A 16,738-nucleotide genomic window follows, 5' to 3' on the forward strand; every position below is an offset into this window, starting at 1 on the left:
GGCAGACAGGGAGCCCCAGAAGATTTTTGTGAGCTCAGATACTAGCTTTTCTGGAAACACATCAAGTCAATGACAGAACCAGTTAGAGACAATAATTTCCCTTTATTTAATCTCCACATTTATGTCCCCTGGATCTTTTTGTATTTAATTAGGAGAAGGGAGGTGGGGATTAGGTCTTAAAACATACAGGGTGCAGAAAAGCCCACTACCATTACTTGCCTTGGCACAGGTAGGGGCCTGATCCCTCATCAGGATATGGACTGTGAGATACTCAGGGAGGACAAGAGACTGGCAGATGCTGATAACTCACAAAGAAAACTTGAAATTACGGAGTCTCAACAAATCCCTACGGCTCATTAGACATTTCAAACATAATCTCTGCAAGCTAAAAACTAGGACTTCAAAATCCCTTAAGCAAGGGACTCAGACCCAAGAGACAAGGCAGGTGAGTGAAACAAAAGACCAGAGATACCACACAGTACAAAATAGTAATTATTTATATTTTCAAAAAGAAAAAATTAACATTTGGAAGTTCTCCCCTGGAGGAAGAGGGGCTAGTCAGAAGGAACAGAACTGGCTCCTATGCAGGCGGCAAGTCAGGTACAAACAGCTGAGCAATCTGGGCTGGGATTTTATCACACAGCATCTTTAATTAATAAAATTTCCTTCTCTCTTCTCTTCTTTTGTTCTGTTTTTGTTTTGTGTGTTTTTTTGTTTGTTTGTTTTTTAGAAAAAGGGGCGGGGGAGAAGAAATAAAATCAGAGAAAAATGCCCAAAAACATTTTCCACAATATCTAAAAACAGAGAACCATAGTTCTTGTCAAGACAGTATGAATTCTGGATGAGTTATTTTTTTCCAGTTTTCAACACCAATAAAGATTTTTGCAAAAGCCACCACATCAGAACACTCATCTTCCAGATCAAATAACCTTCCCCTTTTGCCTTCACTTGTCATTTTTCATAAAAGGATAAAAGGATGCATTCTGTTCTTGCAAACAGTAAGTGCTAACAACAAGAGAGCTCTTCTGATGCTTGTATGGTGGTGAGTTTTCACAAATATCCAAGTTTTAGCACAGTTGGAAGGACTAAAATTTGTTTCTCTCAATATAAATACTACTGGAATCCGCAAACTGATTTTTGAGAAATTCTGCAAAAATCTTTTCTTCTTTCCTTTTCCCTTCTGTTAAAACACAATGTCCTTTCTTTTTTTTTTCCTTTTTGCTCCAGGCACCTGACGATTTATTCTGCTCAGTCAGATGCAGACAGGTTTCTCCGAAGTACCACCGCTGGGATGTCCTCGGGCCAGCGCCTAAACTGAATCCCCACAGTATCAAACTCGGCCAGGCCAAAGGGAACACAGTGACGCAGCAACAGGGTTTTCATTAGGTTGAACAGCCCCGAGTCCTGGGCCCTTCCCTCCCCCCATTTCCCCCAAGTTATTTAGTGCTGTTTTAAAAGTCTGGGGCCACAATGCAGTCTCTTCCCCTCACAACAGAGTAAAAGCTCCACAGATTGCGCTGTCTACCTGGTGGTCAGTGGCAGCAACAGTGGCTGCTGCTTCTGGAAATTAAACGGAGTCTTACAACAAGCAGGATCTTAGGATTGCTTCAGGCGTTTGCGTGGGGGTCCCAGAAAAGGGCACTGTGCTGAAGCCAGAGAGCGGTATGCCTCAGCCACCAAGTGGGGATGTGACACCACCATTGACTTCCACCCAGAGGTCTCCAAGACATCCGAAGCATGACTAGGAGAAATGTGGAGAAATGGGTTACCAAAGGGAGTGAGCAAGGGATGAATTCAACAGCCACCTAGATAGCCTAATTTTCCAGTGTTAGGTATAAAGTGTGTCAATGCAAGAAACAGACAGAACCCTTAATATGCATGAGAATTTGCTTGTTAGACAATGCGCAGACTGGTGACTTGCCTGTGGCTGTCGTCATCTGAAAACCAGGACTTTGAGCCACTATATTCTCAAAAACAAAAAGCGGAATGTTCCCCAGGCCCTCAACACTGCCTATGTTCCTTATATTCACCGGTGATGCCCATCATAAAAAGGAGCATGGGCTCCCTCAGCCAGAAGCCCTGAGCTTCTGCCTGGCTTTGCCACTCACCAGCCTTTAACCACAGGGCAGATCAGAGCCCAGGGCCTAGTTGATTATCAAAAAAGAGGAGAGGATAACCATACTTCATTCAATGGTTAATATCTCAAAAGCACCAAGCAAGTGTCCAGCACACAGTAAGCACTCAAAGGAACTCACACTGATGGGTCTCTCCCCTCCTTCTTCTGCCTCACTTGATCACTCCTTAGAAAATAATTCTACTACTAGACCTAGAGGATGTTATTTCCTGTCTTTGGGAATTTTCTATGTTGAATATTGTTCACTCAATCATCTGAAATGCCTCAGACCTGTCTTGCCCCAGAACTGCTGTTGTGAGGGCTCTTCTTCTTCGGGTTTTTCCCCAGCTTTTGCTCTCTCCATGGGGCAAAGGATAGAACATGTCCCACTGAGAAGATAGGTTGTAGTTACAATTCATCTTTCATATTATTATGCATATTATTTCATATTATTATTTCAGAAAGTAGTATTGCCAGGTCATTTGTCACTTAAGATGAAGGAACAGACCTAGTGGAATGAACATTTCTTTCTCAAAACAGTGTTATGAAACCAGCTACTGATGATCCCTTCTCTTTTCCTCATTCTATAACTGAACGTGAGGTACATTTTACCAACTCATAAACATATCTCTATCCTCCTAGAAATCTACGTCTTTTATTAAGTCACTGAGTGTGAAGTAAAGACACTATAATTTGGGGCACACAGCTTTTTCAGGCAAGTTATTTTCATCACTTCGATTCACTATGAGGAAGTAAAACACTTTACTCACCAATAGGATTCAACCCATGAAGGTAAAACATTTTCCATACAGTCAATTGAAGGAAAAGATGAAAGCTCTATACTTACTGCCAAAAGGTTAATGAAGCTACTTGCCTGCTTTACCCACTACTTCAAAGTCTTTCTCATTTCTTCAGCTATCCAACTATTCTGAAAGAAGAACTTTGAAGATGCCAACTCACTAGTTGATGAAATCCACCGCCTGAGTTTTCAACTGATCTGCGCTGTGGAGGTCAGCCAGGATGAGAATTTCTGCAGCATTCTCCACGGACAGGTTACTGCAGAGGGCATCCTCACACATGACCTTTAAACGCTCCAGGGCATACTGTAAAACACAAGCACTGCTGTCGTCAGAGCAGCAACAGCTCTGGGCTGACCACTACTGAAGCTGTTTTCTTTAGCTGTACCATCATATTAACTAGATACTTGAACAGAACTGCACAGACCATGAAAAACTACTACTGCAATGATAAAACATAACCATATTCTTCAGGTTAGATGTTTAAGCTTGAAACGTAAACAGCTAAAATAACTCGGAAAGCTGCCATTAGAGTTCTAAAGTCTACCTATTAGAAAAATGGCAATTACAGGGTAGATCTGCATCCTGAAGTTTACTGTCCTCCAGTCTGTGATGAAAGTTGTTCTTAAACCTTTACCACTTAATGATTACAGTGAGGCATCAGTCTGCTTCAAGTCAACAGAGACATTACTGCAATCCCCTTATTTAGAGCCAGAAGAGGGTGAAGCACAGTCATTTGACTTAAGCATTGTCACTAGCCCAGCAGGATATGCCAACTGACCCATCAGGCTGTGAGAAGAAGCCTGTGGTGATTTTTACCAGCACCTCTGCCACTAGTTGTTTCTGAATGAGGGTCAACTAAAGGCCTCCTTTTAAATAGAGAAGGATAAATAGTCTTATTTTATTGGGGTTCAGGTTAAGCTTCTCAGGGTAAACGGACAAAGTGGCAGAGAGCCTAATGCAGTTTCAGTTTAAAAACTTGTATTTTCTAAGAAAAGGGCGTAACTGTTCTTGAAATGGAAAGCCTGGGTTAATGCTGGGCACATCTGATCTACTTGATTGGTTCTGATACAACTCTACCACTTGTTCTCTAATATGAGATTATGAACTTACTAGGAACTTCAGGGATAGGAAAGAGGAAGGAAATACAAGGAGGCACAAAATAAAATGTCATTAATCAGTTCACAGGAAAACAGCTTGCTTTGAGGCTATGCACAGTCTCCTTATAGGCCCCAGCTTGAAGGCCCCAGAACTCAATGACACAATGCCCCTTCAGGGTGAATCATGGCAATCAAACCAGGACAATTTCATTGTTATCAATTCTGGGTAAGGAGGCAAATCTGCTGGCACTGTGATCTCCTGCAGCAAAAAGAGAGGTTTTATTGGTTTTGGTGCAGCTTTTTTACATTTGAGTAACTGGAAAACAGTTTCCATGGAAAACAGGAATGACATTAGATAAGCAAGAAAGGAAGTTGCTGTTTTTGTTTTAAAAGGCTGGAAAAAAGGTTTAGTAAATGTTCAGTTTTTTATACAGTGCTGCCCAGACAATTCCTCTTATCCTTTCTCAATACATTCTTTTAAAAGGACTTTTACTGTGAATAGCTCTGATCCCTACTGCATAATTAGACAAAAGTAGCCATTCTTGTCCCTTGGGGACGAAGTTTTTTCTTAATTATGCTTCTGAAAAACCTGCCTAATGGCAGTACTTACCCAAGAGATGGAAATTGTGTCTCCCAGGCCTAACTGAGGAGTTTTGTTTTGTTTTTGGTCTAATTACACATGTCCCCAGGAGACTGGAAAAGCTTAGAAGAAGCTGTTTCAGCCTCTTGGGTAAATTCTAGATGTTTAGATCATTCCATGAAAGATTTCTTATTCTGTTTTCCTAAAACTCACAAAGAGGTGTAAAGGTAAAAATGTTTTCAAATAGGCTTGGAGCAAAAACTGTCTAGTGGGAAATTCTGAATGGAATTTGAAAATGCACCCTTCAATTACTTCTCATTCATAAATTTAAAGCACTGCTGTGATTCAACAGCTTTATCTTTTAAAACCATAAGTTAACACATTGTGCTGAAATGCTATCCTTGAAATGGCAGTTCAGGCTGATCACCATGCCCTGTGTCCTTACAGTAGGTTACCAGTAGGTTTTCCAGCTAGGGAGCAAGAATGAAAACTCAGGGACACAGCAGAAGTTTAATCTTGGCTCTGCGGATATACAACTCTGAGCCTTAGTATTTCTGTCTAAAAAGTGGGCCTTGCAATATTATCCTTATGGAATCTAGAAGATGAGAGGATAAACACCTGATGTGTATAAGCACAAGCGACCACTTCATTAAAAATCAGAGCACAGATCAGGCAAAATCATAATTAACTTTATAAAAGGCAGGTATTGGATTATGTCTTCTACTTTCCCAGAGCTTGCAGTGAATATTTTTTTTACTGTCTCCATTAAAAGCAAGTTTCCCTTGGTCAGAATTGAGGCAGACTGGAAGGGTATGGAATTTTAACAATGCTTAATTGTACTCATAAAGTCTTGAAAAGTGACAAGAAGGATACGGTTACTGTTCCAATCTTCTTCATCAAGAGCACTGATTGCATTTACTTATCCCATCCTCTACATACACTCCAAAAAGCCTATCAATAAAGCTAAACCTCCACTATAAACACAGGCACTTTCCTCTGTCCTCAGGCACAAAGGGAGGTAGACTATCCCATGAGCAAACACTGGAAGGCTCTTGTGTCCTTAGACCAGAACCCACTTTTCCCACCAATGGGTATTGCAGCATCACGGCAGGAAGAGGGGGTCTTTCTCACAGAGTCTACTGCTGGCAGGGTCTACACCCTTTTCCCACCCTCACGCCAACTCCACTTGTCCCCCAACACAGGAAAAGCTCCCACAGGGTAAACACCAATTCTTTCACCCTTCCCCACAAGTCATGTGTCCACAGACTGCAGGGCCTAGAAGGGTATTGAGTTCTCTCTCTGATGTACCTACACAATGAAAGTCCGTTTCCCAATGTGTGTTTTGGGGACCACTAACTTTTTTTGTTTTGTTTTGTTTTGTTTTTGTTTTTTGTTTTTGTTTTGTTTTGTTTGAGACGGAGTCTCGCTCTGTCACCCAGGCTGGAGTGCAGTGGCGCAATCTCGGCTCACTGCAAGCTCCGCCTCCTAGGTTCACACCATTCTCCTGCCTCAGCCTCCCGAGTAGCTGGGACTACAGGCGCCCGCCACCATAGTCGGCTAATTGTTTTTTGTTTGTTTGGCTAACTTTTTTGTTTATTTGTCTGTATTTTTTAGTAGAGACAGGGTTTCACTGTGTTAGCCAGGATGGTCTCAATCTCCTGACCTCGTGATCCACTTGCTTCGGCCTCCCAAAGTGCTGAGATAATAGGCGTGAGCCACCGCGCCCGGCCGCTGACCACTAATCTTGCAGATGATCCTTGAGAAAAAGGATTCCAGGGTTCACTAAATTGGAGAAATGCTGTCTATCATAATCCCTGTTAGAAAATTCACAGTAACATTAATATGCTACAGGTTCTGAGAAATCCCGCAGTAAGACAGCAACTATTTGTCTTGGTTAAACTCAGTATTTTTCATAAGCCTTTCCCACCAACCTAATATCTGTTGATATTTCACCTTATTTTGGGAATCACTGACCAAATCATTTTAGGTAATCATCATATGTCTTTGATTCTAAGATCTGCGTTTTTATTTTTACACTTTAACACTTCTCAAATTGAAATGTGTCTCATGAAGTATAATTTATTCTACTATTAAGCTATTAATTCTCTCATAATTTTGAAGAAATACTTTCTATTTTGATAACTACTTAGGTAAAAGCTGAAAGTGCTAACCAGGACACTAGGTAAAAGATTACAGCCATGCCTCAGTATCCTTAGGGGACTGGCTGGGTCCAGCGGCCCCGCAAATACAAAAATCTGTGAATGCTCAAGTCCCTTATATAAACTGACAGTATTGGCCAGGCACGGAGACTTACACTCATAATCCCAGCACTTTGGGAGGCTGAGGTGGTCAGACCACTTGAGGTCAGGAGTTCGAGACCAGCCTGGCCAACATGGTGAAACTCTGTCTCTACTACATATACAAAAATTAGCTGGGTGTGGTGGTGCATGCCTGTAATCTCAGCTACTCGGGAGGCTGAGGCAGGAAAACTGCTTGAACCTGGGAGGCAGAGGTTGCAGTGAGCTGAGATTGTGCCACTGCACTCCAGCCTGGGCAACAGTGTGAGGCTCCATCTCAAAAATTAAATAAATAGACCAGATGCGGTGGCTCACAGCTGTAATCCCAGCACTTTGGGAGGCCGAGGTGGGTGGATCATTCGAGGTCAGGAGTTCGAGACCAGCCTGACCAACATGGCGAAACCCCATCTCTACTTAAAATACAAAAATTAGATGGGTGTGGTGACGGGCGCCTGTAATCCCAGCTATTCGGGAGGTTGAGGCAGGAGAATCACTTGAACCCGGGAGGCAGAGGTTGCAGTGAGCCGAGATTGTGCCACTGCACTCCAGCCTGGGTGACAAGAGCAAGACACTCTTCTCAAAAAAAAAAAAAGTAGTAAATAGACAGTATTGGCCTGTATCGTTATGTACATCCTCCTGTATACTTTAAATTAGCCCTATATTATCTATACTAACTAATACAATATAAACGCTATGTAAATAGTTGTTATACTATTTTGGTTTTTTATTTGTATTATTTTTTATTTAGTTTTTTGAAACAAGGTCTCGTTCTGTCACCCAGGTTGGAGTGCAATGGTGCAATCATGGCTCATTGTGGCCTCAACCTCCTAGGCTCAAGTGATCGTCCCACCTCAGCTTCTAAAGTAGCTGGGACTATGGGCGTGCACCACCGCACCTGGCTGAATTTTTTAATTTTTATTTTTGTAGGGATGGAATCTATGTTGCCCAGGCTGGTCTTGAACTCCTGGGCTCAAGCAACCCTTCCTCCTTGGCCTCCCCAAGTTCTGGGATTATAGGCTGAAAGCACCACACCACACACCCAGCACCACTGTGTCCAGCCTGTTTTTTCTTCTTTTCTTTTCTTTTTTTTTTTTTGGAGACAGTCTTGTTCTGTTGCCCAGGCTGGAGTGTGGCATGATCTCAGCTCATTGCAACCTCTGCCTCCTGGGTTCAAGCAATTCTCTTGCCTCAGCCTCCCGAGTAGCTGGGACTACAGGCATGCACCACCACGCCTGGCAAATTTTTGTATTTTTTAGTAGTCATGGGGTTTCGCCATGTTGCCCAGGCTGGTCTCAAACTCCTGAGCTTAGGTGATCCACCCGCATTGGCCTCCCATAACTGCTAGGATTACACAGTGAGCCACTGTGCCTGGCCTCTTGTTTCTTTTTTCTCAAATATTTGTGATCTGAGGTTGGTTGGGTCCACATGGATCCAAAGGGCTGTTTTACTGATAAAGTTTAAATATGTTAATAAACTCAAAAACATTTTTGTAAATTATAAAGCACAATCCAAATGTATTTTGAATTTTTACTATCACTGTGGTTAAATTTGAGATGGAAAAAAGAGGAGAGGTAAATGTCAAACTTATCCTTCTTTCCCATAGTTAGGTGACCATATAGTTTACTATTCAAAACAGGACATTTTTGAGAATAAAAAGTGTGCTATTAATAATTGTGTTGGAATAATATGTATAAACCAGGACTGTCTTGGCCAAACCAAATATGCTCATTTTACCCACAATGCAATATAGAAGCCTGTTCATGAAACTCAAGAAGTCACAATAACTCCTAGTCCTGATTATTTTTCTATTCTTATCTTACCTTGTCAGCAGCTGCCAACAAATCATCAGCCATTTTGTCGAGGTTTGGAGCCTTCCCCGTGTATATGAAGCACATCATTTCCTTAAAAACTTCAGGCTCCACATCATTGATTTCAACTCGATTCTATGCCAGAAAAACTGAATATGAGAAACATTCCAACAGAACAAAATCCCTAAACTATTTTCATGATTTTAAGCTCTTGTGAGGAGAGAACCTTGTATCATTTAAAACCTAACATTAATGGGCCGGACACGGTGGCTCACGCCTGTAATCCCAGCACTCTGGGAGGTCGAGGCGGGTGGATCACGAGGTCAGGAGATCGATACCATCCTGGCTAACATGGTGAAATCCTGTCTCTACTAAAAATACAAAAAAAATTAGCCAGGCGTGGTGGCGGGCACCTGTAGTCCCAGCTACTCGGGAGGCTGAGGCAGGAGAATGGCGTGAACCCGGGAGGCGGAGCTTGCAGTGAGCCGAGATCACACCACTGCGCTCCAACCTGGGTGACAAAGCAAGACTCTGTCTCAAAAAAAAAAAAAAAAAACTCAACATTAAGGGAAAATTTCTTTGCCCAGCTTGATTATAACAGTCTTTTCGCCCATCACACGTTCCATCTTTGTTTTCTCAAACATAACAGCAAAACAACTCTTTGATTTTTTTCATCTTTCTTTTCCTCAATTTTCTGAGTAAAAACATATGTCCAAACACCCTCACCCAAAACTGTGTGGACGATCAGCCTCATTTAATCAGTCAATCTGCTTTACCCATAATACTTCTACACCACTTCTCTCTGCTTTCAGAAGGAGTTTAGGGACTCATACTCCATTTTAGGAACACAGTAAGAAAAAAATAATTAGGAAAATAAATCTGCAGCTAAAGTGGGAAATCGTCTGACTCTAGACACCTGGCTAAACAGACATGTCTTCATCTCGTGACATACCTTTTTGCTCTCTTCCATTTCATGTTCAAACATGGCACTAAAAACCGGAGAACGAGCTACAAAGTGAAAGAAAAACAAACAGATAAGGCTATCACAGTGAAATCTCTTGGTTCTTTCCAGTCATGAGGGAGAGATCATTTTCTTTCCTATCCTACTGCTATAGGAAAGGTCTCTGCCTCAGCTTACATCAGAATTACAAAATTCCTCTCTTTACATATAACAATAAGTAACTAATTATAATACATAAAGGAAAATAAGAAACCACTACTTCCAAAATAACTTATTGTCTCTACTCCAACCATTCACATTTCAAGGAAATTACTTATATACGTTGGATGATAATGCTATGTTCTCTGTATAGATTTGGGGTTCAAATGGAAGGTCCCTTATGATCAAGCAGGGTGTTCTAATACCTATGTTTTTGTTGGAACTGACACCACACTTTCTGCACCTCCAGGGACCACACAGGAAGAAGGTCAAGAACTGGGCTCAATGGCATCCACTAACCAGATGAAGTGTATGTTCACCTATGGCAAACTGTCCGTCTTTCTAAGCTATGCATTCTTAACGGAGATGATATTGCCGCAAAGAGGTAGGGGAAAAAAAAACTTTAGATTTTATAATGATTTGCGTCCCTTTAAAGCACAACCCTACCTGATAAAATCTCCTTCCTTAGTATTTTATTTCTCTCATCAGGGAGAATTTAGTTTTTCTCCTTAGAGGCAGGGATAACGAAGGTTGAGAAACAGTGTTCCAACTCATGCTCATTCTAGTCCAATGAACACCATGAAAAATAATAATCTCAACCATGAAAAGTAATAAAATGGCTAAGAACTCAAATTTGTTCATGTTGTCAAATAAATCAGGGGTTTTGGTGAAAGGTGTGATCTAACGATTACCTAAGAGTGAAGGAATGGACAAAATACATAGTAGAAGGGATTTGAGCTAACAGGGAACTGGAATTTTTGGCCTATAGTTTATGTCAGAAAGGACTAATTTTAGTTCTGCCATTTTCTTTTTTCTTTTCTTTTTTTTTTCTGAGACAAAATCTTGCTCTGTGGCCCAGGCTAGAGTGGAGTGCAGTGGCGTAATCTCAGCTCACTGCAATGTCTGCCTCCTGAGTTCAAGCGATTCTCCTACCTCAGCCTCCCAAGTAGCTGGGATTACAGGTGCCCACCACCATGCCTGGCTAATTTTTGTATTTTTAGTGGAGACGGGGTTTCACCATGTTGGCCAGGCTGGTCTCGAACTCCTGGTCTCAAGTGATCTGCCCACCTCTGCCATCCAAAGTGCTGGGATTACAGGCATGAGCCACTGCACCCAGCCTAGCTCTGCCATTTTTTTAACCACATATTCTTGGGCAAATCATTTAACCCTCTGAACTTCAGTTTTTTAATGTACACCAAAAGGATATTAATTCTCATTGTTCTTATTTCAGAAGGGTTATAGACTATATAGAGAACTAAATAAATATATTTCAGAAATTAAAGACTAAAGGCCTGAGGCTTTTCATAAAGAAGGAAGGGTCCAAAGCAACCAGGTATTGAGGGTCCTCGGTAAATAGACAGCAGCTGATGCAACAGGAATAAATGAAATCACTCAGGGAGAAAAAGTGGAATGAAAACGGAACTGAAGCAGATCCTCAGGGCTCACCAATGTATAAAGGGATGGGTGAGGAAGAAGTAAGGAGACCACTCATCAGAAACAACCAGAGAACCAGGAGAGAGGAGTCCTAGTATATGAACTAAAGTCCTTCAAATTTAGCAACTAGTAGATCATGTAATTTTGAAAAACTGCTTTATAGCATGGAGGTGAACTGAGGATAAGTGGGAGGAAAGAAGTAGAAAGTGAATATGCTAACTCAAGAAACTCAGTTCTGGGGAAAAGAGAGAGAGAGAGAGAGAATACTAGAGGGAGAAGCTGGGAGCCTGTTTACAGGCTGAAGGTGAAAATAACAGAGAGATACTGAAGATACTAGATAGATAGCAAGGGTATAACCAGTAGAGTAAGGTTTCTGAGAAGGCAAGATGGGATATAAAACAGAGCAGAGGTAGAAAAAAAGTCTGCTTTGTCCACGAGGAAGAACACCTCCACTGAGAATACAGGTGAGGTGAGAAGCAAGAGATGAGGGAGTTCCTACATAAGGGCTTCCTTTTCTCTTGGAGGAAGTAGGCAAGGTAATCTTTTAGGAGTTTGGAAGGAGTTAAAGAGTGGTTAAAGTTTGAGACAGCTACAGTTAAGAAAGGGAGTTGCCTAAACATCTGTAGAAAAACTGTTGGCGGTGTTGAGGGCCTAGCTAAGTGTGGAGACGCTAACCAAAGAGTTACAAACTTCCTTGAGTTTTGTTTTTCTTCCCCCCGAGATGGAGTCTTGCTCTGTTGCCCAGGCTGGAGTGCAGTGGCATGATCTCCGCTCACTGCAACCTCCGCTTCCCAGGTTCAAGCGATTCTCCTATCTCAGCCACTGGAGTAGCTAGGATTACAGGCGCGTGCCACCATGCCCAGCTGTTTTGTATTTTTAGTAGAGATGGGGTTTCACTATGTTGACCAGGCTGGTCTCAAACTCCTGACCTCAGGTGATCCAGCTGCCTCCGCCTCCCAACGTGCTGGGATTACAGGTATGAGCCACTGTGCCCGTGACTTCCTTGAGTATTACACAGTAACAGCCAGTTGTGAGAGGGTACAGGAAAATGTTTAGACTGAGGCAGTGTGAGGTTTTACCAGGTGTGTACTTTAGAATGACAGAGCTGAGGGTCTTAGTAAGAAGTGTGTTACTTGAAGGTTCATGCAATTTCCTGTTGGGTCTTATGGTCTTAAGAGAAGTATGCGATGGTTGTTATCCTTCCCTGGGTGGTGAAGTCAGTCCTTCCTCATCAGTTCCTCCTTGGTGTCAATCTCCCTGGTCTTGAAAACCATGGGTCTATTAGAGCAAGAACTGATCCTCCATGTCAGGGGCAAGAGTTTAATTCTTCTAGCATGTTTAAATTGAAGAGAGGGCTAACCACTTCAGGGCTGAGGACTAGCTAGATGGCATTTAGTCCTGAGTATAGAATCCTCTCCATTACATCCTAAGCCCCTGTCTAGAGGTTGATACCTGCTCTTAACTGGTGCTCTAACATCTACTTTCTAGGGGCAAAGGCATTCAATACCTTTGTACATCATCATCCATTCCTTGAAAATGATGGCCTAGGTCCACTAGAGAGAGGAAAAACAGAAATCTCATTTTAGAGAGCAGCTTTTTTGGTTCTGAGCATTAATGTTACCAGAATACAAAGGTATATTTAGCTGTAGTTTGTTTTGTAGTTGAGTTCAAAAAGTTGAAGTTGTTCAAAAGGTGATTATGCAATCACTTGTTTTTCCTTAATTCACCAAAACTATAAAATTCCTCATGAATAAATACCAACCTGCTAAGATAGCTTTGTGAGCCTGGAATTCCTGGCCAGCAACACATAAGCAGCAGTCTGTGAACCGGGAATTCTCCCACAGTCCTCCTAACTCATCTGCCAACCGGCACTCAGGAACCTTTACCATGTTCATGGTATTCTGGCCAGAAATGTTGACAGAATCTTGCACAACACTCACCTGTGAAAGACAAGGAAACACAAGCCAAGCTTTTGTTACCAGGAATTTTTTTGCCAGCAGATAGAGAGACGACTTTTACCTCATTGCTATAGTACATTCAGATACTAATATTAATCATATTATCTTGAAACCACCTCCACAAATCAAGGTTTTATCCCTGGATCAAGTAACTCCTTTTCTGTCACAATCAGACTTATTCTATACCATCTCAGGACAATGGGGAGAGAGCCCTACAAACCTCCTTTTCCTCCAGTTTCTAATAAGCTTCACCTCCCTCAGACTACAAACCTGGGCAAAGGTGCCAGAGAGACAAAACTGACAGAAACAAACGTTAAACCTCAAGTATTTATCTTATTCTGCCTTAAGTTCAATACAAAGAACTCCTACAAATATTACCATTTAAATTAAACTCTAGAGACAAGAATCTAATCTCCCCCCACCTTTTTTTTCCCGAGACAGAGTCTCACTATGTCTCCCAGGATGGAGTCCAGTAGCATGATCATGGCTCACTGCAGCGTTGACCTCCCAGGCTCAGGCGATCCTTCTACTCCAGCCTCTGGAGTAGCTGGGACTACAGGCACATGCCACTACACCTGACTAATTTTTTATTTGTTTACAGAGACAAGGTCTCACTATGTTGTCCAGGCTGATCTTGAACTCCCGGGCTCAAAGCGATCCTCCATCCTTGGCCTCCCAAAGTGCTAAGACTATAGGCATGAGCCACTGCACCTCGCCAAATATAATAACTGAAGCCTGTAAGAAGTTATTTTAATTAGGTCGAGAACATGCACATAAAATGCATCTTCTATAAGGCCTAGTAAATAACTGGCACTTCTTCAAAAATATTAGTTTAATGAACATGACATTACTGACCCACTGTCAGTAAGGACCAGACTTGGAAGATCTTTCTAGTAGTGAAAACTGGGTGAGTATCCCACACTTTTATACCTTTAGTCAGTTGTGATGATGACATACAAGATGCCTGGCTGTAGCTACACATGCACTTATAGCTTTGGAAGATAATGATGACAATAAGTTTATAAAGGAATCCCAACTTCCCACTATGGCTTCAGCAGAAGCATGTTTTAACCAGTTCAGCCTAGATAAAAAACCAAGTTAACTTCTAGGTGAGTCAGTGAAACTCAGAAAAATCTGTGAGGGTACCAAATACAAGGATTTATAAATCATACAACATCATAAAATAAATGTCAGTTGCCAAACTGTAGATAGGATGCTGCAGATCAGTCATCTGCCTAACAATCATTTTTATGCTTCATCTCCTATATCACATTGTTAGAAAAGTTAAATTCAAAGCAGAACTCACAAACCTTGAGAATTAGCTCCCCACTCTTGCCATTCCTAACACTAAGATGAGAAAGACAGCTTAGGAACATCCTTAATGACCCAGATTTATTTTAACCTTCAAGATGCAAGTCATCCCTTAAACGCAGTCATAAACCCAGAGGCAAAGTTAATGACCTGTAGTTCCTTCTGTGCAGGATGAGATATTTACTATCAGGTCAAGAAATTTATTCATTTGTTTAAAACTAGCCGTTATGGTCTTGGGCAGTGAAGCAGCCAAGTTAATCACTTATGAATATACTTGGCATTAGTATCACATTTATCAGAGCCAGATTATAACATTATTTTAATAGCCTAGGACCCAGTACGAACCACCCCACAGAGATTCTCTCTTGTCCTTTGTAAGATCTCTAATTTGCTTCTGCCACTTTCTCATATTAATACCCTCACTTCTTTGATATAACATTAACACCAAAAGTAGAAGTTGCCTGTTCTCAGTTATAGCTCCAAAATACTAATTAAAAAAAAAAAAAAAAAGACCAATTAAATCTGACTTTCTCACAGGGAAAGGCAGGAATCTCCTGGGATGGCCAATGAAGGGAATGGAGAATGCTTTTGGCACTGGGTTCCTGGTTTGAATTAAACCAGGTTGACAGGAGCCCAAAGTCATTAACACTTGATGGCAATTTAGTAGACTGGGTGAAATGAATTGGCAAGAAGAGCTAAACTGAATTTCACATAATCAAACCATGGTTACCAGTGGGCCTTCTGCTGGTTAGATGCACATGTGGTAATGAGTGAGGCCCAAAGGCTGTGACATCTCTCACTGGGGCAATTCTTCTCTCTGGACTCAGACAGGAACACAGCAGAAAAGAGAATGTACCTTTATTGTCTGAGCCAGGCTTGTTCTGTGGATATATAGATGCCCGGAGTCTCCAGAGCTCTGAATGTCTGGCACCTCTCACCAACATTAAATACGCTTAATTAAAAATAAATTCTAAATGGCATTCACAAATGAGTCTTCAGAGCCCAAACTTTTAACTTAGAAAGGGATTGTTTTCCCCTGCAAATGATGATGCTAAAATGAGACCATTTTGAGAAAAACTAAAGATTTTTTTTTTAATGCCTATAAAGTTGACTGTGGAGACTCATTCAGAACTGCAGCTGTGAAGATGACGTGACTGTGACATTTATGTCATCTTATAAATGACTGCATGAAAATGTCTCAGGAAGGCTGTATGATCTCCTTAACTTCAACTTGTAAAAGGGTCTCACTTTTAAAGTCAATCCTTTTCTTAAAAAAAATAAATTTCATAAAAAACTAAAGATTGTGCTGATTCTTGTACGTTTCATCTATACATAAAGTAAAACCCAGGGAAATACACTTTTTAAATTCTATATAATTAAAACAATCTAGGAAAAACAGACACTGCCTACAAATTATTTACAGCAGGAACAATATTTCTACTAGCAAAAGATTAGCAACAACCTAAATGTCCATCAACAAAAGAATGAATAAATTATACATTCACACAAGACTATTATATACAGCACTAAATATGGATGAAGTATAGTTATATAAATTTTAGAAACATAATGTGAAAAAAGCAAGTCTTAGATGACTACATACAGCCTGACACCATTTTTATAAAGCTCCAAAACAAGTAACCTAAACAATATATTATTCAGACATACAAATAATAAACAAGTACATGATAACATAAAATTCAAAATAGTTATTTATCATCCTCTGAGTGGGGAAACAAATCTTAGGGATTGGGGAGAAGCATTACAGGTTAGTTTCAAGTTATTGGTCATATTTTTAGGTTGAGTGGTAGGTTTAGTATATTCTCATGCTTTATAACCTACAATGATATTACCTATTGAATCACCATTTGTGTAGTCAAGAACAAGCAAATAATGGTATTTTCATCCAGTACAAATAATATATTCAAATAATCCAATAATTAAAGGATAAAAAGGTAAAAATGAATAGATTCACTTATTTAAAATTTGGCAACAGCCAGGCGCGGTGGCTCAAGTCTGTAATCCCAGCACTTTGGGAGGCCGAGTCGGGCGGATCACAAGGTCAGGAGATCGAGACCATCCTGGCTAACCCGGTGAAACCCCGTCTCTACTAAAAAATACAAAAAACTAGCCGGGCGAGGTGGTGGGCACCTGTAGTCCCAGCTACTCGGGAGGCTGAGG

At 41.1% G+C, this 16,738-nt stretch overlaps 1 protein-coding gene across 4 annotated transcripts in view; it reads right to left on the bottom strand.

Annotated features, from left to right (window-relative positions):
• Positions 1-479: 479 nt before the first annotated feature.
• Positions 480-16,738, bottom strand: part of SPOP (speckle type BTB/POZ protein) — an 83,060-nt gene continuing 66,801 nt past the window's right edge. For all 4 annotated transcript variants that reach the window (XM_008013068.3, XM_008013065.3, XM_008013067.3 and 1 more), the window contains 5 exons: positions 13,051-13,228; positions 9,648-9,703; positions 8,708-8,830; positions 3,074-3,216; positions 480-1,741 (listed from right to left, as the gene is read on the bottom strand). In XM_008013068.3, the coding sequence (XP_008011259.1) occupies positions 1,597-1,741; positions 3,074-3,216; positions 8,708-8,830; positions 9,648-9,703; positions 13,051-13,228 (645 nt within the window). In that variant the 3' untranslated portion in view covers positions 480-1,596. The remainder of the gene's footprint in view (positions 1,742-3,073; positions 3,217-8,707; positions 8,831-9,647; positions 9,704-13,050; positions 13,229-16,738) is intronic.

The sequence above is a fragment of the Chlorocebus sabaeus genome, chromosome 16 (genome assembly GCF_047675955.1).
Source record: "Chlorocebus sabaeus isolate Y175 chromosome 16, mChlSab1.0.hap1, whole genome shotgun sequence".
Taxonomy (NCBI): Eukaryota; Metazoa; Chordata; class Mammalia; order Primates; family Cercopithecidae; genus Chlorocebus; species Chlorocebus sabaeus.